Source organism: Sycon ciliatum, chromosome 4, assembly GCF_964019385.1.
Source record: "Sycon ciliatum chromosome 4, ocSycCili1.1, whole genome shotgun sequence".
Taxonomy (NCBI): domain Eukaryota; kingdom Metazoa; phylum Porifera; class Calcarea; order Leucosolenida; family Sycettidae; genus Sycon; species Sycon ciliatum.
In genome coordinates, this window is record NC_088646.1 from 21,653,259 (window position 1) to 21,676,734 (window position 23,476).

Genomic DNA, 23,476 nt, shown 5'->3' on the forward strand with positions numbered 1-23,476 from the left:
ACAGCATGAAACAAGGTGGAGGACACGGTGTTCGGATTTCGGACACAGTGACCTTTCTACAACCATCCACACGGTTGGTAGAGCCTCGGTCTGTTGAGACCATCTGAACCGTATGTCCTCCACCTTCTTTCCAATGCTGTCAAACCAACAACATGTGTGAACTAAAACAAGGTTTATCTACATTGTAATGCTGGTGTCCTTCTATTGACACTGCTCCTTCGCTACCGTACCAGTAGATCTACATCACTCATAAGCTGGGCCTGGGGAGTTATACTCTTGGTAGATCTACATGACCACAGTCTTTGTTGTCATGTTAGGTCTGAACCATGACCGCAATCACTGACTGTTGATGTCACACAGTTAGTTATAACTAACTTATGATGACGGCACGAGCGGTCGACTCGATGATCCTTGAAGCTTGGTTCCCCGCTCTCTTCTGCCTTCTGGGATGAAGTTTCTGCGGAGTTCTGGAGAAAGAAGGTCCCAGTGTGGCTTCCTAGCAAGGACGCCAGTCAGTCGCGGGTGACGGTGCTGGACCTTTGACTTTCACGCCACCTAGTCCGATAGTCCCGGGCGATACTGAGTATAGGATGATCAATTACCGGGTGGCATTGCAAGTGCCTTTCAAGTAATTGCCGCTGTTTAGTTGCATACCGGTAATTCATTTGCGGAGTGCCAGGAAAACGTTGATCATTGTGCATCGTGACCTGAAGGCTGTAGTGTAGACACACGGGGAGTAACCATACTCCATAGAACAACGACCGTAATGCAGGCTGGCAGGTTGCTGGGTAAAACTACTCGAGCTATTCAACGCAGAGCCGGGTAAGAACACACACACAGACTTGATTGAAAAAAAACGCATTGTATATGTACTTGTATGATTAGCGGATTGTGTACAAAAATAATATTGCTGAATCAGCTGATACTGTTCCCGCGGATATGACAGGGTGCAGGGCCTCATTCAAAGGGTTTACACTACATGATTTTTGGCATTGCCAGCTGCAAGTGCAATGCAAAGAATTATGTATTGCCAACAGTATTGGCCATTGTGCAGACAACCCCATCATCTTGGCATGTACATTGTACCATGATGTACTGTAGTGTGTGCATGTGCATGTACTGTATTTTCGGGAGTGTTAGCCACACCGGGTCTAAGCCACAATCCCTAAGTTTTCGGCGTTGATGAGAGCTGATTGTGAAAGGAGTGTGACTCTGTGAGCAATGCTATGAACATGTATGTTATGTTGAGATGTTATGCAGTACATGTACAATGTGCACATGCACTAGGTGCTTTGAGTACCATCACAGTCACCAAGTCACCAAGTCGCTGCTTCTCCTTCATGCCATGGTTTGGTTGTGCTAGTTTGCACGGCGCGGCAATGGCGGTGAGAAGTTCATCAGCGTTTGCCGACCGCCTGAAGGAGCTGTCACTAGCCAAGACAGCAGCACAGTGGAAGGATAATCATCCAAACCATGGCAAGTGGAAGGAGCAGTTTGCCACCAACGGATATCTGGTAAGAACGTATTTACCAGGGCAGGTGTAGAGGTTATGCGATTACGTCATCAGTTGAGATGCTTCCGCCTTCGGCAAAGTCGCGGACTCGCGGCACAGCACTGTACTTACACTAGCGACTAACGCTGCACCCTTATTCGGAAATCTGCTGACTCACACTCGTATACTTGTGCCCATTTGAAAATCCCGATGAAACCATTCGCGTGACATCTTTATGCCTTTGAATTCTGATAATGCAATTATACCATCCAAACTCACGTACGACTCACAGCTTTCTCCAGGGTTTATATCAGGGAGTCGTGACACCTAGGGGGATGACATGGGCGACTGGAATGTGAAGCAATGAGGCCTTCGCTCCCGGTCGTCCTGTTACAGTCGCCCTTGGGGCAGGGCCGGTTTATACACCCCTCTCATACAAGCATAATCAGTGGTCTGGGTTGCTCTTGAGCTCAGCAGGTCAAGGCCACAATTAGGAGTTGTACAGACCATGTTACATGTACTACGTAGCAGCTACACTGTACGTAGGGCTTCCCAATCCGGGGTCAAAATGCACACCATTTTGGGTATTAATCGACGTGGAGACAACAATTTTATAATAGCAATAAAGAGAACAAACTCCACTGATAAATGTGACAAGAAAATTAATTCTGGTAAACTTTCATGACTTCGTTGTAGTGTGGCGATGACTGCGGAGTTTGTTCTCTTTATTGCTACTTCGAAGTATTATAAAATTTTGGGTATTGTTTTTTGTTTTTTTTAATGTTTATTTGAATTCGTATTGTGATGCTACGACTCCCTTGTGTACATGTAGAGTACATTTGCCTACACGCAATACAAACAGCTTAGACGGGCTCACTGACAATCCGGCACACGTTGCATTGAATGAGATTTGCTGCTGCATGTACGGTATCTATTATGCTGGATTGTTACAAGTGTTGATCTGTGCCAGAGCCTCATCATTCGACTTTCCAAGTGACGCATGGATAACATACGTGATGGTGTTTCGCATTGGACGTGCTCAGTATCATTCTGTGACTGACTGACTTTGCGGTGCAGGTCATTGAAGACTTATTGGACCAAGAAGAGCTGGACGTGTATAAAGGTACAGAATGATTTCAACTGCACACAGCCATGACATGACATGAGATCACACCCGGCGGTGCAAGACTATCTGATTGCCTATACGCTTGAATGAAATTACTTTTTTACAACCGTGGCATTGCTTTAATACTTGTAATGTGCACAAGGCATTAAATAATTTATAATAAGATCCCAAAAAGTTTGCTCAGAGCTCCTTGCTCAGTGCCGCTTTCTTCTTTCCGTCCGGCCAATGCAGAAATCTACCGTCAGCTAATGGAAGGTGAAATCGACTCCTCATCACATCGCCATGACCTTGGCTCTCATGGTAGGTTGTTGTTGTTTGTTTATCAATTTATTAGAGTCGAAGAACAAACAGGCAAATTTGCCTAATTACATGATATCGACTAAAAAGGAGAATAAAGTATAAATTATTTGGCCAATGAAGGTAATGATACTGAGTAGAGTGGGTAATGAACTAATGATACTGAGTAGAGTGGGTAATGAACTAATGATACTGAGTAGAGTGGGTAATGAACTAATGATACTGAGTAGAGTGGGTAATGAACTAATGATACTGAGTAGAGTGGGTAATAAAGTATCAAAAGCCAGTTTAATAGGCCAGTAAAGGAAATGATAATAGGTGTTTAGCTGAATACTGCCAGGGACTGCCAGGGGATTCAGGGCCATCTTGTGATGAACTGGGGTAATCAATAATGTGCATGACGCCATGGGCATCGTCACGGCTGCTATGTGTGTGTGTGTGGGGGGGGGGGGGCATCCATCCGAGTAGCTCTTTTGAAGTTATGATCGTATTAACTACTAGTATAGGATGACTTACAATGCATTAATCTGTCGCTTCTGGATGCTGTGCAATCTGCTTCTGATAGAGCTGCTTGGCTCGAAATTGTTAACAGATGCGTTGACCTCATGCAATGAGTGAAATGCGAACTGTCATTATTATTATTATTATTAGGATATGTATTGTATGTGTATAACAGTTATCACTGATGTCACGTTAGAATTGGTGAAAGTCATGAGCCAGATCTCTGTGGCCCGATATTCAGCTGTATTTCTATTGATCTGAGTATGCACTGTGAAAAATGAAAAGAGAGTCATCATGACCTCCAGTGCAACCACCCGACCTCTTCAGATGAATATTTCATAATTTTTTAAACTTTAATTGGTCGCTCTTGTATAGCATTGAAACTAAATTTGCGAGAATTGTGCTACTGCAGTATGCGTGTACAGAGCTGATCACACATGCACTGAGTACCCACTCTGGTTCCCTTGATGTCGCGTACGTTTATGTATGTAGTGGAACAGAAGCAGAAGGGCGCGGAAAACGTCTGCCAGATCATGTGGCCGAGTGTGTACGTCGATCAGCTGGAGTGTGTGAGTATTGAGCGTGGCAGAATTATGTGGTCACGACACGTGCAGATTATGTTGGTACTGCTACTGCTTCGTTGTCATCCGGATGTTCGGCAGTATGTTGTCGTGGGGATACACTTGAGCAACAAGACCACGTGCATCAGGCCAAAATCAACTCCCATAGCTGGATCTGCTTCAAATCGCTGTGCCGCTTCCGTCCGCAATCAGCGGATTGGCGTAGAATGAGAGGACTCTATGGGTGCACATAGCAGTACTACCGGCCATAATTATTATTGTCTTTGACCATACGTATATGCTGTGTCCGAGAAGCCTCTCCAATGGAGGCTATACAAACTACATCACTACAATCATATGCTTTGCAGAGCATGGCAATCCAGTGCTTGTTGTGCTATTCCACATAAAACAACTAGACCAAACCCCGATGTAATCACAATATCTCCATGCACGGGTAAATAACCGTTGCAAAGAATCTAAAATCGCTATAGACAGATACATTATATCTGTCTACAATTCACTCCATACAGGGACCATTACACCAACGGACAGGAGAGATATCCAGAACGATACTGGGAGATGACCTGGACTTTGACTTTGATATGCTGATTGCCAAGGTGAGATTCTTCTTTTCTGCGAAGCCCAGGTCATACAGTCAGCAGGTAAAAATAAATCTTTTTACAACTCTGCCACTGAACAGTGCTGGTACCTTGTACCCGATATCCAGGAGAATGGCCTTAAATGCTTGCTAATGTCAGTCATCTTATATACCTGTATGGAGGTAATGCTTGTTTTAGATGGAGGTAACTTGCGCATCTCTGCAACAGGTACTGGTATATTACGTTCCGTTGACCGTCTGCGTTTCTTTCTTTCTCGCTTGCCGTCAAGGATCCCGAGACGAACACGCCAACACCATGGCATCAGGACGAGTCGTACTGGCCCAGTATGCCAGATAAGAGAGCGGTATCCTGCTGGGTGAGTGTCACGGCCCGTGAGTGAGGGGACCAGGTTAACACGTAGTGGGTGCGGGCGATTACTGCCATGAATCGATTCATGAATGGAATCTCGCCGCTCAATTTCATTTAATGAGCCCTGGTATCGGTTAGGAATCCGTTCACCCTATTCACATGGGGTGATATGAATAGCCGGGGGTGATTCATGAATGGATGCAACATCGATTCGTGGGCATAATCAAGCGCACTCACTGGTACCTTGATAACATGATAGGAAAATAGGCAGCGCAAGCCTGACTAATCAACTGTCAATTGGAGCAAACGCTTGGTAATACCAGCGACGACGTACCAGCACGAGTCCAGCCACATACAGCTGTCGATTGGGTCAGACTCGCATCAGTTGGTTCGACTCTCTTCTGAGCCCAAGAACTATGTCAAGATTATGCCTAGGCTAGAGTCCTAGACAGAATACCTCAGGGGCGTCGCACACGGTACGGTCACTACGGTATTGACCGTACCACTATTTGCCCCGAGTACCCCGTGAATCAATAAAATGCACTGATTTGGGCTCTAAATTTCCAAAAAATTCTGCTCAGCCACCCCTCCCCCCCCCACGAGTAAATTGTACTTCAGATGGCTGACCGTACCACACTAAATTACCTTCCGATGCCCCTGTACCTGCTTGACCTGCAGCCAATGCCCCTGTACCTGCTTGACCTGCAGCCAATGCCCCTGTACCTGCTTGACCTGCAGCCAATGCCCCTGTACCTGCTTGACCTGCAGCTAATGCCCCTGTACCTGCTTGACCTGCAGCCAATGCCCCTGTACCTGCTTGACCTGCAGCCAATGCCCCTGTACCTGCTTGACCTGCAGCCAATGCCCCTGTACCTGCTTGACCTGCAGCCAATGCCCCTGTACCTGCTTGACCTGCAGCCAATGCCCCTGTACCTGCTTGACCTGCAGCCAATGCCCCTGTACCTGCTTGACCTGCAGCCAATGCCCCTGTACCTGCTTGACCTGCAGCCAATGCCCCTGTACCTGCTTGACCTGCAGTCAATGTCCCCTGCCATCTACATGTACTGGCCTGCTTCACATACGGTACATACCCGGCGCTGCAATACCATGCTAATGAGCTGGTGACAAGCATCTCAAACGAGGTTGTAGTGCCCTGTGCTGTTTCCCACACTGTCTAGTTACAAGTACAAGTGGGCTTCGCACTCTGATACTCTGGCTACACAACAGGCACTGAATTGCAATCCCCAGGCCACTAGGCCAAACATGCACATGCTGAAGGAAGGTAGAATGATTTTATTTCGGCGGCGGGGGGGGGGGGGGGGGGGGGGAGGTGCACTTGCCCCCCCCCCCTCCATGCCCCTTACGGCTATGCGCCCGCTGCAGCATGTACCAGGCTTTCTGTCATGATGTGCAGTTGTAACCGTTACATCATTCAACTTACATGCATTGCATGCACTGTTCACAGGTGGCAATGGAACATACTACGCTGGACAACGGATGTATGTGGTTTGTCCCGGGATCGCATCTGCAGCCACTCCGTGCTCACAAGCCAGCGGCAGAGGGTGCACACGTGCTGCAATGTGAAGCATCCGAGGTAGAGTTGCTGGTGAATGAGAGTATAATGCCTGTTCCTCTGTGTATGTGTGTGTGTGTGTGTGTGTGTGTGAGTGTGTGTGTGTGTGTGTGTGTGTGTGTGTGTGTGTGTGTGTGTGTGTGTGTGTGTGTGTGTGTGTGTGTGTGTGTGTGTGTGTGTGTGTGTGTGTGTGTGTGTGTGTGTGTGTGTGTGTGTGTGTGTGTGTGTGTGTGTGTGTGTGTGTGTGGTGTACGTGTGCATGTGTGTGCATGAGCGTGTGTGCATGTGCGTGCGTGAGTGGGTCTATTTGGGTTGTATCTGGGTCTAGTTTCCTCATATTTATCACATTCCCACACCCCAAGGGTGATACCCGTTGGTATGCTAGCAAACATGTGTTTGTTCACGATTAGTTCACATCCAATTATTGTTGTTGGTGGATTGATACAGGATGAGGGGGTACCGCAGCCACTCTCGCCAGGCTCGTGCACGATGCACCATGGCCGCACGCTGCACTACTCCCGTGGCAACAGCAGCAAGACGACGCGGCGCGGATTCATCACCAACTACAGGCCGGCAGCAATGGTGCGCTGGGAGCGGGAGCTCGGCTTTGACCATGGAAAAAAGGTACATGTATAGGCCGGGATACTGCATAGACAGGGATACTGTATAGGCTGCCGGGATACTCTCTAAACCAGGAAGCCAGTTTGTGATCCGGAGACGTTCATGATTTTCGCGAAGAGTGTGAAATCAGAAAAAGTGAGCTAGAGCAAAGCATAGAACTGTAGCTCTAAACAAAAATCATATCGACTCCAAACGCAAACATTTCCACGGAGGTGCAAATTGGTCTGTGCTTGCAAATTGTTAAAAGTAAAACTAGCGCAACAGCTTCCCTGTTTATAGTATTGGAGAAACAAATGCTGTAGAGCAAACTCATGATTTTCATAGCAGCCATCCAAGGGATTTGCAGGTGCAGCATGCCATCTTAGCTCGTGCCACGGAATGACTGAGTGCAATGTGTTGGTGGGGGGGGGGGGGCATTTTTATGTGCTGCTGCAGTGAGACGAATGCACAAAGGACCAAACTGTTCTGTCCACAGATTGACATGAAATTTAAGAGCTACAAACTTAGAGGTACGAAGTAGTGGTTGCGACTTCGGCGATGATTTGTAAGAAAGGGTTTGCTCCCCACACCGGAGCTCGCGCTATTCCGCCGACGTAACTTGACACTTGACTGATTCACGACTGCCATCCAGAGCACACGAGAAGTCCATCGAACCTTCGACTCGGCAAACCTGCAAGAAAGCACCACTCCCTGCTCAATACACAGTGTTTCGGGGAATTCACCCCTCATCAGTTGAGCTTGAGTAGGCTGAGGAAGATTGTGCCTGAAGAGCACCACTTATATAGTGCTCTCCAGGCACAAACATCACCAGGGATACAAACTTACAGAGACGCTCCGTTTCCAGCGCAACAAACACCTCGTGAACACCAGATAGCAGCGTGAGTCAGTGTCGCTCCTGGACGGTCAGACAGACGTCGAGGACCCTCGGAACACTGTGTATTGAGCAGGGAGTGGTGCTTTCTTGCAGGTTTGCCGAGTCGAAGGTTCGATGGACTTCTCGTGTGCTCTGGCTGGCAGTCGTGAGTCAGTCAAGTGTCAAGTAACGTCGGCGGAATAGCGCAAGCTCCGGTGTGGGGAGCAACCCCTTTCTTACAAACTTAGAGGTGTGCAGTGAAGGCTACTACTAGGGCTGAGTCGGGTAGCATTTTCTTCGGGTATCGGGTCCGGGTAGTTTTCCACGGGTAGCACGGGTACCCGATCGGGTAATGTTTCCATGGTAAGACCACAATGCACACCGCCCCCTTCCCTTGCACATTGGGTAGACATGCGTGAATTATTTGTACACGTGCACTGTACATGATGTCATCTGCGACCTCGGGTTTTCGGGTACTATTCGGTACCCGACTACCCGAGGTCCTCACGGGGGTAGCACGGGTACTCGGACACCACTAGCTACTATACAATACTGTACTTCCAATAAACAATTTCCCCGGATGTGTGCTGCTTTGTTCTATGGCAACAGGGACTGGATAAAGTAGACCATTCTATAGCTGGCGAGGTCTATCGCAACGCCGGACACACCGAGATCAAGCACACCAAGCCTTCAAAGACGGCCTAGCGTAGCAGTAGTGCGCTGACATGACGTAACTAGTCCAAGCGTTCTTCTTCTGAGGAGCCGAGCACACCCCAGACACTGGCAGTCAGAGCCAAAGTTCTAATTATTATTATGAGGATTACAAGCTACATCCACGTAATTGATTCCTGCATTATCTGCTGTGAACTGCTACTACCAGTTTCCTTGTCTTTGGCCTTCAAGCTAAAAAATGTAAATAGGTCAACACGGCGAACTAGGTTTCTTGAACATCAGGCTGTGCACTTTCGTGCGGCTATGCATTGGGCCTAGGTAAAGTTCCCAGGAGCGCATGATCTCCCCACATAACTGCGATTACCGACAATGATACTACCTACAGGGAATGCACGATCAAAACAGAGAGACTTTCTTTTTAAACCAATGCTGATTCAGTTCATGCTGCTGCTTTCCATTGTGATTTCTCTGTCCGGCTCCGATGGAGAGCCTAGGATTAACCCGTTTTGTCCAACACTAGCAATTTTAAAAGCATGATACTGGTGAGTCGGAACATGCAATAATAATAATTAGCACGTACCGGTTTGACTGATGTCTCGGATACTGACATTCAACAACCTAATGTTTAGCTGCATCACGCCTTGGAATGCGCAAACCGACAGCCTTCAAACTTGGAAGGTTTTAAGGTAGGAATTGTGCTAATTGTTGCATGTTTTTCTGACCCACCAGTATCATGCATTATAGTTGTTGAGTGTTGGACAAAAACGGATACCGACTTGTAAACCGTTGGCCCTCTCTTTTCGAACTTTTCTCTCGCCTTGCCATTTGTTCAAGCTCTTCCTTCACTTTGGTGTACCCTGCGGATCTTGCCTATGTTGGCCAACAATACTGCTAGTATAATTTATAGTATAAATTTCTTCTACACTCAGAGACTCATATCATATGAACAAACAGGCACTGGCCCGCCGCTTTGCCTAACAAAAGGGATATTGAATAAGTGGCCGTCTGGGGTGGGGTTCCGGATTTTTTTCTAACGAAACACTGTAGTATTATTCAACTCACACTCAACCTTTCTGAAGGGGGGGGGGGGTTGAAACGAATTCCAACAAAACATTGACTTCAATCTTCGGCACCCAGTAGCACCGGAACATTCTCCGATTTCAAAACCTAACTCCTAAAACTCACCCACCCCAACGGAATACTTTTCGTTTTGAAAAAGCAACTAGACAGCCCCTAAAGAAAGAGAAGAGGAAGAAAAATTCATAAAGACTGCAAGACAGTAACAATTATGGGAAGCACACTAGAGAGAGAAGTATCTACTGAAGTGTGTATTCTAAAAACATCTCCCAGAAAGACTTGGCCGCTTGTACTACCGGTCGAAAGTGCAACTGAAAAGCAGCATCTGCTGGAAGGGATTGCATGAGATGATTATATGCACTATGCATTCTTCCTGATGATTAAAACTCTTTATATACCCTATACAGCAATCCACTAAATTATGTTCCTGAAAGTCCGTCAGTGACGGCAATTCCACTGAACAATGTCCCATGAGAACTAACTTTTGTTCTGGAAATACAACCCCTATAATTATCTACTCTGATAACTGTTGGGATTGTGTCGAATGACTGCACCGAGCACACTCTTGATCTCGATCTTTTCATTCTTGTCTACCCATAGAATTTTTTCAACTTCTATTTGCAATACCCAAAGCTCTGACATTCCACGTTACGCACCACACTCTTGATCTCGATCTTATGATTCTTGTCTACATGTGGAATTTTTTCAACTTCTATTTACAATACCCAAAGCTCTGCCATTCCACGTTACCGCGGGACCAAGTTTGTATTACGAGCTGCACACATCAGTGTGTTTAGTTAGTGCGTGACGGCTTTGGGGACACATGGAGAATGGGTGCAGATGGCTTTGGGGACACACGAAGAATGGGTGCAGACGGCTTTGGGGACACACGAAGAATGGGTGCAGACGGCTTTGGGGACACACGAAGAATGGGTGCAGCACCCCCAGCCATTTCCAAGACGACAATTGCATGTACTTGTATATATTAATGTGGAATTCCACTCAAGCTCTACAGTAGCAACAATCCTACATACGCAGTAACCAGACTCTACAAAAATGAACTTTGTTCCGTGACTAAACCACACACATTTTTTTCAAGTATATTTTTGATTGTCAGGAGTAGTGCATTTACGATTCTCCAGCAACAGAAGCAATCGTAAATTCCATCGGACTTGCTAGTTGTAACCTGGTAACCGAGACAACCTAACTAGGTAAGTCTTTCCAGTATCCATGTTGACATCACGCGCCCATGTTATTGGTGAGCCACAGTGTACAAGAACCATAAACAGTTGGACACACAATCTGGTGTCAGTAAAGAAGATGGCGGTGACAATCACCTCCTCTCCAGGGTTGCATGTACTGATCTCCACAATCTTCTGGTATGGCGTCCGCAACACAGACGTGTTTTCAGAGCCACTATCAGCTGGAAGAGAATTTAAGTTGGTCCTGCACACGCAATCTCTGCATGGTCTACCGTCAAGAGTGCCCAGTGATCTTGTCCGCTGCTTGCTTTCCGGGGCCAGCTTACGCTTGAAGAAAACCGGAGATGCACACTCTCTGCAAAGCAGCAGCTTCCACATTTGGGTTACCGGTACTGATGACCCCGGGCTGGGCCACCACGTGGATGAGGTGGATACAACAGTCCATTGAAGTGTTCAGCGTTGGAGCTGGACCGAGCAGCTGTGGAGACAGCACCCCCCGCGCCAATGTGACCGGCTGCAGGCACAGCACCAGCAGGATACGCCGCGGCCGCCGCCTGTCCCTGGGGATGACTGGCCTGCGGCCAATAGTGCACGTTGCTAGCAGCATTGGCGCCATAGGCACCCGCCGGTGGCATCATCCCGTGTGGGTTCTGGCTGGGTGGCCTCATCTGCTGGAACCTGCCCTGCGGTGGCGGCGGTTGCATGCCAGACGGTCGAGGCATGAAGGGAGCTCGCGGGTGCTAAAGCAAAGCAAAAAAAAGAGAAAAAAGTCTCGAATGAATGGACTATAGTCTGCATGGTGTACGTAGCCTTTGTGTTACTCACTTGTGCCTGGATTCTTTGCACTGTTCATGCATATGCATGCACCCAGCAATGAGGATGCTTCTGATTATGTGATTATGACCCCCCCCCCCCCCCACACACACACACCACGCCCCAAGTCACAAATTGTAAGTTAAAAGATGACTTACAGCTGCTGTAGCTGCTGCTGCTGCCTGCGGTGGTGGTGGTGGCATGGGATAGTAGACTTGAGGCTGGAACACCGGCATCTGCTGACCGGCAGCCTGCGCACAATAGGACGTAAGTGGATTTGGCCTCATGGTTACCCAGTAACCGGTCTACCACCACAAAGACGGCGGACATCAAAATTTCACAAAATGTTGGCAACGGAATTGTAAATTTAAGACAGAAAGGATTGGTGGTGGGGGGGGGGGGAGGCACTGTATGCATGTTGCTAAAATTGAAGCCGGGTCCATGTCAGCGTCATGAATTCATATTGGAAGTACCGTAAAATCCCACCAGAACGCCCTGTCTCTCCCATCCGCCCCTCCCTGACTTCTTGTCAGGGAAATGATTGATTGTATCCTCATCGGACTCTGTGATGTCGTATGAGTCGTACTGTACTGCATACGCGTGCTCGACCCTGTTGGAAATGCACGCAACAGTGCCCACCCTCTTGACCAGGGATCGCACAAACCCTGATTGTTGATGGGTCTGTACGACTCCCTGCTCTTGACCTTTGGGCGGTGTACGAGGTGCACGGACAGTTTTCGTAGGGTGAGTACTTTTTCATGTAGTACTGAATGCGGCAAGTAGGACTCGCCCATCTGCCCCTCCCCGCCTGGACCTACTCAAAAGGTGGCGGAGGGAGGGGCGCTCTGGCGGGATTTTACGGTATGGGTAAGGCAAAACATCCATCAGCCATCCCACTACCCAACAATTGTTATTATCGCACGACAGCCGCAGAATATACCTGCTTAGTGACAGGGTCGGTATCGTGTCGACTGCTAGAAGGAAAGAATAAGAAACAAACATGTGAATCTGCAAGTAAGCTGGTTGCACGCCCACGTGCTGGTACCTTGAAGTGATCCCTGGGATACGCGTGTGCATACTTTATCAGTCTACCCATGTAACTGAGTACCGGAACCCAGAGCCCAAATAGACGTGCATGTACCAACAACATCCATCATGAACGCTATAGCTACAGGAGCGGCACGCTGAATTGTGAAGCCGAAATCAAGACAACAATTTTAGACAGCAGAGTTATACCGTTCAACTCTTATACGGATGACCGACCGATGCCGACACTAATCTAGAACATACCTGTTGCTGCTGCTGAGGTGGTTGCTGAGGTGGCTGCTGCATAAGCATTGCCGGTGGTGCATGCGTGTACTGTTGGGATAACTGAGCCTGTCGGTCCTCCTTGCGTTGAGCAAGGGCAATGTACAGTGGCTTAGTACCGATCATTTTCCCACTCATTTCCCGCAACGCCTTGCCAGCGTCCTCGGAACTAGCGAAACAGACAAAGCCGAATCCTTTGCTATGTCCCCTATCATCCCTCATGACCTGTACAAGAATCATGGAATTAAAGGCAGCACATGCATAGTCAGTCGGCTCATGTCAATTCGGGTATCAAAGTGGGTGATGACCGACTGGTCAAGCCAAACACCAAGGCTGCAAAATGATGTCAGGTTCATGGAATTTCAACGAATGGCTGCTGCATTCTGAGGGCACATCTGTGGTATACATTGCGAGTGAAGTTCACATCTGAGGTATACGCCGCAAGTGACGTTCTGCTGAAGCGGATTACTAGCGCACGTGGTCACACACACACAACAGAGGCGAAAGATTGTGTAGCTGTAAATTTAAGTATCACGCATTTCAGCGATCAGCAGACATTTGCTGCTGTATGATGATTAGCACATGTGGTTGTGTGGCTTCAGGACGCAATACAGCACACGATGCAGCAGCGTAAGTGGATTGGTTCAAACAACACTGAAAAAGAACGGCACAACGGCATACCTTGACAGAGGTGATACTTCCATAGGAAGAGAACTCCTTCTCCAGGCGATCATCGTCAATGGTGTGATCGATGTTCTTAACGTAAAGGTTGACACCAGGGTAGGTTTTACCGCGCTGGTCTTTCGGCTTCCCGTCCCTCTTCACATGCCGTTCAACATGCAGATTCTTTCCTCCGCCCATGGGTTTTCCGTTCATCTCACGAATAGCCTAAACAATCAGTCAATACAACAGGAAAAAGGTATAAGAGCAGACCCGCTCTCTTCCCACTGCAAACTCAAACTCGTTTCTCACTCAACTATCACAACATTTCTCATCAGGTATGCAATGGTGTGCAAGTTTGCAAAGGAACAGTTATATACATGCAATTTGTGATGCTATGATGTGCTACATTGCACCTACCGTGATGCGCCAGAATCGTAAAGATAATAGTAACTAAAAGAAGTATGATACCAACAACATTTTTTCAAAGAAGACAATGTGGTGATAAATTCACGCAGAGCTCAAAGTGCTTTCACACAGACACCCACGCATACCCACACACCCATGCACACACACACACACACACACACACACACACACACACACACACACACACACACACACACACACACATACCTACATGCACACACACACACACACACACACACACACACACACACACACACACACACACACACAATCCAACAAAATATAAGATAATGTACAGTGCACTGGTGTATGATGTAGCAAAAATACCAGCTAGTGCTAGATGTCACCTCAGTGCCCACATATCAAGAGTGAGTAACTCAACGCACAGTAATATTTTCTAGGTGCAATGTTGAGTAACACTGAGTGAACTGTCATACTCACAGAAGTCCCCAGCCAGGGTTGGTGTCAATTTGTGGTCCCAAGTTCCTTGAGATCATTGAGAAACTAGACTGACGGAGCTAAATGGAAAGCGCGCCGCCGTACCCGCGACAAGCCCTGGGGTGAGCACATGCGCACCAAGCATGCCCGAAGGAGACTGGCGCTGGGGGATACTGTTTTTGTGGATGTGTCAGTATTAGCCAGGGAAGGTGACAGGGCAAGCAGGAAATTGAGGGAAGCTGTGGAGATAAGGAACTTGGGATCACAAATTAACACCAACCCTGGCTGGGGACTTCTGTGAGTATGACAGTTCGCTCAGTGTTACTCAACATTGCACCTAGAAAATATTACTGTGCGTTGAGTTACTCACTCTTGATATGTGGGCACTGATGTGACATCTGACACTAGCTGGTATTTTTGCAACATCATACACCAGTGCACTGTACATTATCATATTATTTTGTTGGATTGTGTGTGTGTGTGTGTGTGTGTGTGTGTGTGTGTGTGTATGTGTGTGTGTGTGTGTGTGTACGTGTGTGTGTCCCATATGGTGCAGTGGTATGTGCAGCGATTTCCAATTGATAGGTTGCGGGTTCGATTCCCGACGATTATGGTCACACACGTCTTTCTTCTCTTTCTCAGACTCCTCCTGACTTTCCTTTCATTCTCCTGGGTGGTTACCAACAGCCAGTGCATGCCGGACGGAGTATGTGGTGTGATTTGTGTGCGTGAAAAAAATTAAAAAAGACCAAAAAGTAGGGGTTCACTGGCCAGAACAAGCCATTTCATAGCTGTGTGGTGTAGATGAGGCTGAATAGTGGCTGTCAATTCTTCAGCCTTGCAAGCTGTTGAACGGTGCAATCCCAGCACAAGTTGCTATGGCTTCTGCTGCTATCCTCGCCTCCGGTGATGGGCGTCAAATGATCAAATGGTGTGTTTATGTGTGTGTGCATGGGTGTGTAGGCGTGGGTGTCTGTGTGAATTTATCACCACATTGTCCTCTTTGAACAATTGTTGTTGGTGTCATACTTCTTTTAGTGATCATTATCTTTATGATTCTGGCACGTCACGGTGGGTGCAATGTAGCACATCATAGCATAACTAATTGCATGTATAGAACTAGGGCCGAAACGATTATACCGATTACTCGTATATCACTCGTTATGGATGAAATCGATAATCGTCATGATCCATAACGATTATGACTGTACAGTGCGAGAGCGGTCACGACGTCAGTACATGAAGACCATGCATGGCATCATGCACGCGCGTCATGCGCACAAGTACATGAACGTCGAAGTACACGTGCATGAAGCTGTAGGTCCGTACAATCATCATGATCATTGCGCGCTAGCTCTTGATCCTTTTGCCAAGTTTTGGGTACTGTACTTGTACTTGTAGTCGTACACTCCGCGCATTCACTGCACTAGTCAGCGTAGCCGGAAAGTATCAACCGGAAAGCTTCATAATTTTAGGTTGTAGCGAAACTGTGAGTATGGCTGCCGGCCTTCTATTTTGTTCAGTTCTTGTCAAAAACTTAGTTACCGTACTGGCAATATATGTTGCCGCAGTGAGGCCATGAAGCGTTACATTGGCACATGTTTGCCGCACGCAGGGCGTTACATGCAAAGTCGCACAGGAGCCGTTACACAGGTTTCTATATTGCCGCAGTCCTTTTTTTGCTATTGCCGCATCACTTTTTTGCTATTGCCGCATCATTTTTTTGCTTTTGCCGCATCATTTTTCTTGTGCAGTGCAAACTGCAATGAAAAGATCGCCGCACCCCGCCGGACGCGCGTTACGAACTCAACGAAAATTTGTCGCACTAGCCTGGTCGCGCGTTACGCCGCACCCCCTGCGTTACGCGTTACGCGGCAACATATATTGCCAGTACGGTACTTTTGATTTTTTACTTTTAGCGAGGAGAGCAGTGACAATGCTGCCGCCTGTAAAAGCGAAAGTTAGTTGGACCAAGAGATCGCCAGCTTGGGCATATTTCGAGGAAGCTGATAGCGTAGTGAGATGCAATTTGTGCAGCCGCGAGTTCGTCCGTCAAAGCGGCACAACCAACTTGTTCTAGCACCTGATTTCTGCTCATAAAGACCTGTACGCCGCTGCGGTAGGGAAAGGATCAGCAACCCAGTCGACAGGAACGACGACTACCAGCAATGTTGAGCGCAGTGACAATGCGACGACCAGTGCTGGAACGAAGCCCGTCACGTCGTTCTTCAGCACAGGTAACTATTACTTGCGAACGTGCGACAGCAGGCGCTCAGGCATGTTGACGGAGTCGATCATCGACTGGATTGTCGATTCCAGTCGACCCTTCTCCATTGTAGAAGACAGAGGACTGATCGTTCATGCCTAATGGCAGAGGAACACTGCTCATATCACGTTGCAAATTTCATTTTGGTCTTTTTTGGGCCTGTGTGGATCTTTCACCCGTACGTACCTGTACATAGTTGAACAAATATTTTGTTTTTGCGGTATACTGATGTCCAACATGACACATATAAAACTTGTTCGGAAAATCGGTAAAACCAATAAATCGATCGTTAGTGTTATTGGCTAATCGTTTTAAGGCAAAATGGGCAATCGTTTCGGCCCTAACTGCTCCTTTGCAAACTTGCACACCATTGCATACCTGATGAGGGCAATTTTGCCGAAACGTTCTAATGATTGAGAAACGAGTTCGAGTTTGCAGAGTGAATGGGAAGAGAGCGGGTCTGCTCTTAAACCGTTTTCTCCTATGAATGAAGCTGCACAAAGCCTCACCACTGCTACTAATACAATACCGGGACAAGCTGCAGTGCACATAAAGTAAGCAACACTGTACGTGTAAATTCAAAATTCAAGTCGTAGTTGGAAAAGCCCACCTCAAATCCACACGGAATTATTGTGCAAATTCACATCATACTTCCACGTAAACAAACAATAGCAAAGACCGGAAAAGTTCACATTCCTATGCCTTGGAAACACGCCATGGAGGTCACCAATAGCAATATTCAATGGCAGGAGGAGACATACGAAACAGTTAGCAACATAAGTACCTTCTCAGCATCAGACGGAGACTCGAAATTGCAAAAGCCAAATCCACGCGCTTTTCCACTTTCATCGAACATACCTTTGGCACTGAAGATTTTCCCAAACGATTCGAACATCGCCTCGAGTTTCTCATCACCATCGATGTCATCTGGGAAGTTCTTGATGTAAACGCTGGTGCTGCCAAGCTTCTCGATATGCTCACGTGGTGACATGAAGCGGCTGGCAACCCTAGTGAACACCAACAGAATTCACCGCACAGACCGAATTTGCATTCTTCACAACCAGCGCAGCTGTCAACTCAGAAAGCTGCACTGTTACTAGTACTAATAATAATAATAATAATAATACTAGCAATTAAATCTGTTAGCAGATTCTCTCATACTAGTGTACCCCCCCCCCCCCCTCGCACACACCTCAGACCTCAGACATGCCCATCGCGGGAGCGATGATAGCGAACAGCTATGTTTTTTTAGACATAGCAACTAAGTTACTTGTGCTGGGATTACACCATTCAACAGCTTGCAAGGCTGATGAATTGACCGCCACTATTTTTAGCCTGGTATCCACCACACAGCTGTTTGAAGTGACTTTTTCTGGCCAGTGAATCCCTATTTTTCATTTTTCCATTTTTTTCTTTTTTTCTTTTTTTTCTTTTTCTACACACACACCACACCACATACTCCGGCATACACTGGCTGTTGGTAACCACCCAGGAGAATGAAAGAAAAGTCAGGAAGAGTCTGAGAAAGAGAAGAAAGACGTGTGTGACCATAATCGTCGGGAATTGAACCCGCAACCTATCGATTGGAAATCGCTGCACATACATGTACCACTGCACCATATGCACACACACACACACACACACACACACACACACACACACACACACACACACACACACACACCCCCACACACATCCTCTCCCCCCCCCCCCCCCCACACACACACAACACCCCCACACCCCCCCCCCCTCCCACACACACACCCACACCTTGCTCTTCCCAAATATCATACTGCTGGTCTTCCAAGATGCAGTGCACTAGTCTGTACAGTCATGTACGAGTTCAAAGAGCTATAGGACATGTGCATCTCCACCATGTGGGCTAACAATGATGTGGCAGTGTGCTGTGATCGGGTGTCTGACTGGCTTTAGCTGGGGAGACAGTGCACTGCGGTGTGTGATGATCATAACTAATACTTACACCTTGCGGTCATTCACCAGCACGCCACTGTCAATAGCTGACTGGGCAGCTTCACGGTCCGTGAAGTGAACATAGCCGTACCCTCTGGACTGGCCGCTGTCGTCACAAGCAACCTTGCAGGATACAATCTCTCCGAAAGATCTAAATGCATCATGCACATCCTTGCTGGTAGTGACTACTCTGTCCAGGTTCTTGATGAAGACCTTAGTACACCGTGTAATCCCATGTCCAGCACAAGTTTCTATGTCTAACATACATGTAGCTGTTCGCTATCATCGCTTCCGCGATGGGCAGGTCTGAGGTCTGAGGTCTGAGGTCTGAGGTCTGAGGTGTGTGTGTGTGTGTGTGTGTGTATGTGTGTGTGTGTGTGTGTGTGTGTGTGTGTGTGTGTGTGTCCCATATGGTGCAGTGGTATGTGCAGCGATTTCCAATCGATAGGTTGCGCCAACTTGCGGGTTCGATTCCCGACGATTATGGTCACACACGTCTTTCTTCTCTTTCTCAGACTCTTCCTGACTTTTCTTTCATTCTCCTGGGTGGTTACCAACAGCCAGTGCATGCCGGAGTATGTGGTGTGATGTGTGTGTGGGAAAAAAAAGAAAAAAAAAGAAAAAAGAAAAAGACCAAAAATAGGGATTCACTGGCCAGAAAAAGTCACTTCAAATAGCTGTATGGTGTAGACCAGGCTGAATAGTGACGGTCAATTCTTCAGCCTTGCAAGCTGTTGAATGGTGCAATCCCAGCACAAGTTGCTATGGCTTCTGCCGTAGCATTGCTATCATCGCCTCCGGCGATGGGCGTCAAAGGTCAAGGTGTGGGTGTGTGTGTGTGTGTGTGTGTGTGTGTGTGTGTGTGTGTGTGTGTGTGTGTGTGTGTGTGTGTGTGTGTGTGTGTGTGTGTGTGGTGTACGTGTGCATGTGTGTGCATGAGCGTGTGTGCATGTGCGTGCGTGAGTGGGTCGTTTTGGGTTGTATCTGGATCTAGTTTCCTCATATTTATCACATTCCCACACCCAAAGGGTGATGCCCGTTGGTATGCTAGCAAACATGTGTTTGTTCACGATTACAGTTCACATCCAATTATTGTTGTTGGTGGATTGATACAGGATGAGGGGGTGCCGCAGCCACTCTCGCCAGGCTCGTGCACGATGCACCATGGCCGCACGCTGCACTACTCCCGCGGCAACAGCAGCAAGACGACGCGGCGCGGATTCATCACCAACTACAGGCCGGCAGCAATGGTGCGATGGGAGCAGGAGCTCGGCTTTGACCATGGAAAAAAGGTACATGTATAGGCCGGGATACTGTATAGACAGGGATACTGTATAGGCCGGGATACTCTATAGGCAGGGATACTGTGTAGACAGGGATACTGTATAGGCCGGGATACTGTGTAGGCCGGGATACTGTGTAGGCCGGGATACTGTATAGGCCGGGATACTGTATAGACAGGGATACTGTATAGGCAGGGATACTGTATACTGTAAAAGCAGAAATTTTTGGTGGTGTTTTATTTTCGGTAACTTCGGTGTCGACAATTTCTACCGAAAATAAAACGCACCGAAAATTTCGGTACAACCGGTACTGTATACATTTAGTACTAGTACATCTACCTGGAAAACGGGTTTTACCGAAAATTTCTCTCTACCGAACCGCCGATTTTGGTGAATACCGAAAATATTACACCACCGAAAATTTCTGCTTTTACAGTAGGCCGGGATACTGTATAGGCCGGGATACTGTATAGGCAGGGATACTGTATAGGCCGGGATACTGTATAGGCCGGGATACTGTATAGGCCGGGATACTGTATAGACAGGGATACTGTATAGGCAGGGATACTGTATAGGCAGGGGTACTGTATAGATAGGGATACTGTATAGGCCGGTATACTGTATAGGCCGGGATACTGTATAGACAGGGATACTGTATAGGCAGGGATACTGTATAGACAGGGATACTGTGTAGGCAGGGATACTGTATAGGCCGGGATACTGTATAGACATGGATACTGTATATTTATTTATTTATTCAACATCTCCTGGCCCGTCCGAAGACTGCCAATAAACATGAGAGGTCAGGTGATAGCCAACCACGGCAAGCTAAAAAGGGAAAAAAAAGAAAGATGCTGTCAGAGAGGGAAAGGAGATAGGGAGAGAAAAAGAAAGGGAGGCACATTAATAATACATGGGATCACTTCGGATGAGACAGTGTGGAAAGCTGGACTGTGAATTTCCTGATATCTTGGCATGTCTTAATGCTAGTAGGCAGGTTAGACCAAAGGGAGTATGCTGAGAAGAAAGGGGATTTCAAAAACAGAGAGGAACTAGCTCGGGGCAGTGATAAGGCATTGCGTGTTGGTCTAGTGGTAACAAACCAGTTGTACTTGGCAATATGTTTCGGGACTTGGGCTAGGAAGATTTTTTGCACAAGGATACAAAGATGCTGCTGATGTCGGGCAAGAAGAGGGTGCGTGGAAGCAAGTTTATAAAGACAAAGGGAGGCAAATGTTTGGTCTTTTCGAAACAGAATTTTCAGAAGCAAGCGTTGATGTACCTCCAGTCTGTGGAGTAAAGTCTGAGACAACCCGCACCAAGCTATATCGCAATAGTCAAATATAGGCAAAATGTACGACTTAAAGAACAATTCTCTGCAGTTATCATTCAAGTGTTGGCAGTGGGGTTGTAGCATACCTAACGACGCACTCGCACGCTTGCACACAGACTGGACTTGTGGAGACCAGGAGAGTTGGCGGTCGAGAATAACGCCCAGGTGCTTGTGCTCGTTAACAACTTTAATAGGTGTACTATTTAGACCAGGAAAATACAGAAGTTGAGTGGGGGGCGAGGGAGAGAAGAACATGGCCTCGGTTTTGGCGAGGTTAGGCTTCAGTTTCCAGGTTTCCATCCATGTTACTGTAGCGTTGACCCCGGACTGCATGGAGGCCGTGAGGTTGTCTGCCGAGCTGTCGGAGCACATCAGAGCAGTGTCGTCAGCAAAAAGACTTACATTTGGTACAAGGGCTGGCAAGTCATTAACGTACAGTAGAAATAGGAGCGGCCCAAGTATGGACCCCTGGGGTACCCCAGACACGACTAGTAATGGGTCTGATAGGGAGGTAGATACTCTGACAGTCTGGTGGCGGCAGGAAAGATAGGATGAGAGCCATTGCAGGGCTGGACCGTGTACCAAGAAGACGGACTCTAGCTTTGCAAGCAGACCACGATGCCAGACGGTGTCGAAAGCTTTCGCTAGGTCAAAGAACACGATGCCAACATGCCGCCTGAGGTATAGGCAGGGGTACTGTATAGACAGGGATACTGTATAGGCCGGGATACTGTATAGACCGGGATACTGTATAGGCAGGGATACTGTATAGACAGGGATACTGTATAGGCCGGGATACTGTATAGGCAGGGATACTGTATAGGCAGGGGTACTGTATAGACAGGGATACTGTATAGGCCGGTATACTGTATAGGCCGGGATACTGTATAGACAGGGATACTGTATAGGCCGGTATACTGTATAGGCCGGGATACTGTATAGGCCGGGATACTGTGTAGGCAGGGATACTGTATAGGCAGGGGTACTGTATAGACAGGGATACTGTATAGGCCGGGATACTGTATAGGCCGGGATACTGTGTAGGCCGGGATACTCTCTAAACCAGAAAGCCAGTTTGTGATCTGGAGACGTTCATGATTTTCGCGAAGAGTGTGAAATCGGAAAAATGAGCTAGAGCAAAGCGTAGAACTGTAGCTTAAAAAAATCATATGGACTCCAAACGCAAACATTTCCACGGAGGTGCAACTTGGTCTGTGCTTGCAAATTGTTAAAAGTAAAACTAGCGCAACAGCTTCCCTGTTTATAGTTGTTGTTGTTGTTGTTACTTTATTTTACTTCACCAGAATTACAGGCAGTAGAATGCCTTCTCACTAGACCAGGTCTAGTTCTCACAAATGATGAAGAATGTGAATGAACATGCTAAAGCTAATGAAAAACAAGAAATAGAAAAAAGATGAGAAAATCTTGTGTTTTATATTTTATGACGGTATTTGTATGTGAGTGGCAGTGATTAAATGACAAGGGAAAGAAAAGAAAAAGATATAAAGAAAAGAGTAAGGAATAAACGAAGCAGATGTATGAAATAGAAATAAAGAAGTTGAGGTATTTGAGGAGAAAAGTCAGTTTGTCGATTAGAGACCAAACCAAAAGATCAAAATGCACATGTCTGACGAATGAGTCAAGACAGAGAAAGCGTGTCAAGAACATCTGGGCACAGCAGGGCTTTGAAACCCAGAATATCTTCATGGCTACGAATATTTGCTGGAAGCCTGTTCCAATACACGCTGCCCACGAATTGCATGGACGCTCGAGATGCTGGTCCACGAACGAATGGAATTTGGAGAAGACGTGAGACCTGGCCACGTGTAACACGGCGTGTGCTTTGCTCAAGACCAGGTTCAGCGCATAGTATTGGAGAAACAAATGTTGTAGAGCGAACTATTTCCATAGCAGCCATCCAAGGGATTTGCACATTTTGCAGGTGCAGCATGCCATCCTAGCTCGTGCCACGGAAGGACGGACTGCAATGTGTTCGTGTGTGGGTGGGGGGCATTTTTATGTGCTGCCGCAGT

The 23,476-nt window shown here is 47.3% G+C and overlaps 2 protein-coding genes across 2 annotated transcripts; one reads left to right on the top strand and one right to left on the bottom strand.

Annotated features, from left to right (window-relative positions):
• Window positions 1–397: 397 nt before the first annotated feature.
• On the top strand, window positions 398–9,646 carry LOC135815014 (probable alpha-ketoglutarate-dependent hypophosphite dioxygenase). The gene is made up of 10 exons (XM_065328228.1): window positions 398–822; window positions 1,364–1,514; window positions 2,570–2,615; window positions 2,850–2,918; window positions 3,909–3,985; window positions 4,507–4,593; window positions 4,865–4,951; window positions 6,410–6,538; window positions 6,965–7,141; window positions 8,601–9,646. The coding sequence occupies exons 1-10, from the start codon at window positions 767–769 to the stop codon at window positions 8,694–8,696; spliced, it is 975 nt and encodes a 324-aa protein (XP_065184300.1). The 5' UTR covers window positions 398–766; the 3' UTR covers window positions 8,697–9,646.
• A 791-nt stretch (window positions 9,647–10,437) lies between these two features.
• On the bottom strand, window positions 10,438–19,091 carry LOC135813461 (polyadenylate-binding protein-like). Its single transcript, XM_065326554.1, has 6 exons — window positions 18,838–19,091; window positions 17,641–17,863; window positions 13,745–13,951; window positions 13,046–13,288; window positions 11,914–12,060; window positions 10,438–11,682 (listed from the first exon to the last, which is right to left on the bottom strand). Exons 1-6 carry the CDS (start codon window positions 19,089–19,091, stop codon window positions 11,326–11,328), a joined length of 1,431 nt encoding a protein of 476 aa, XP_065182626.1. The 3' UTR covers window positions 10,438–11,325.
• Window positions 19,092–23,476: the final 4,385 nt, after the last annotated feature.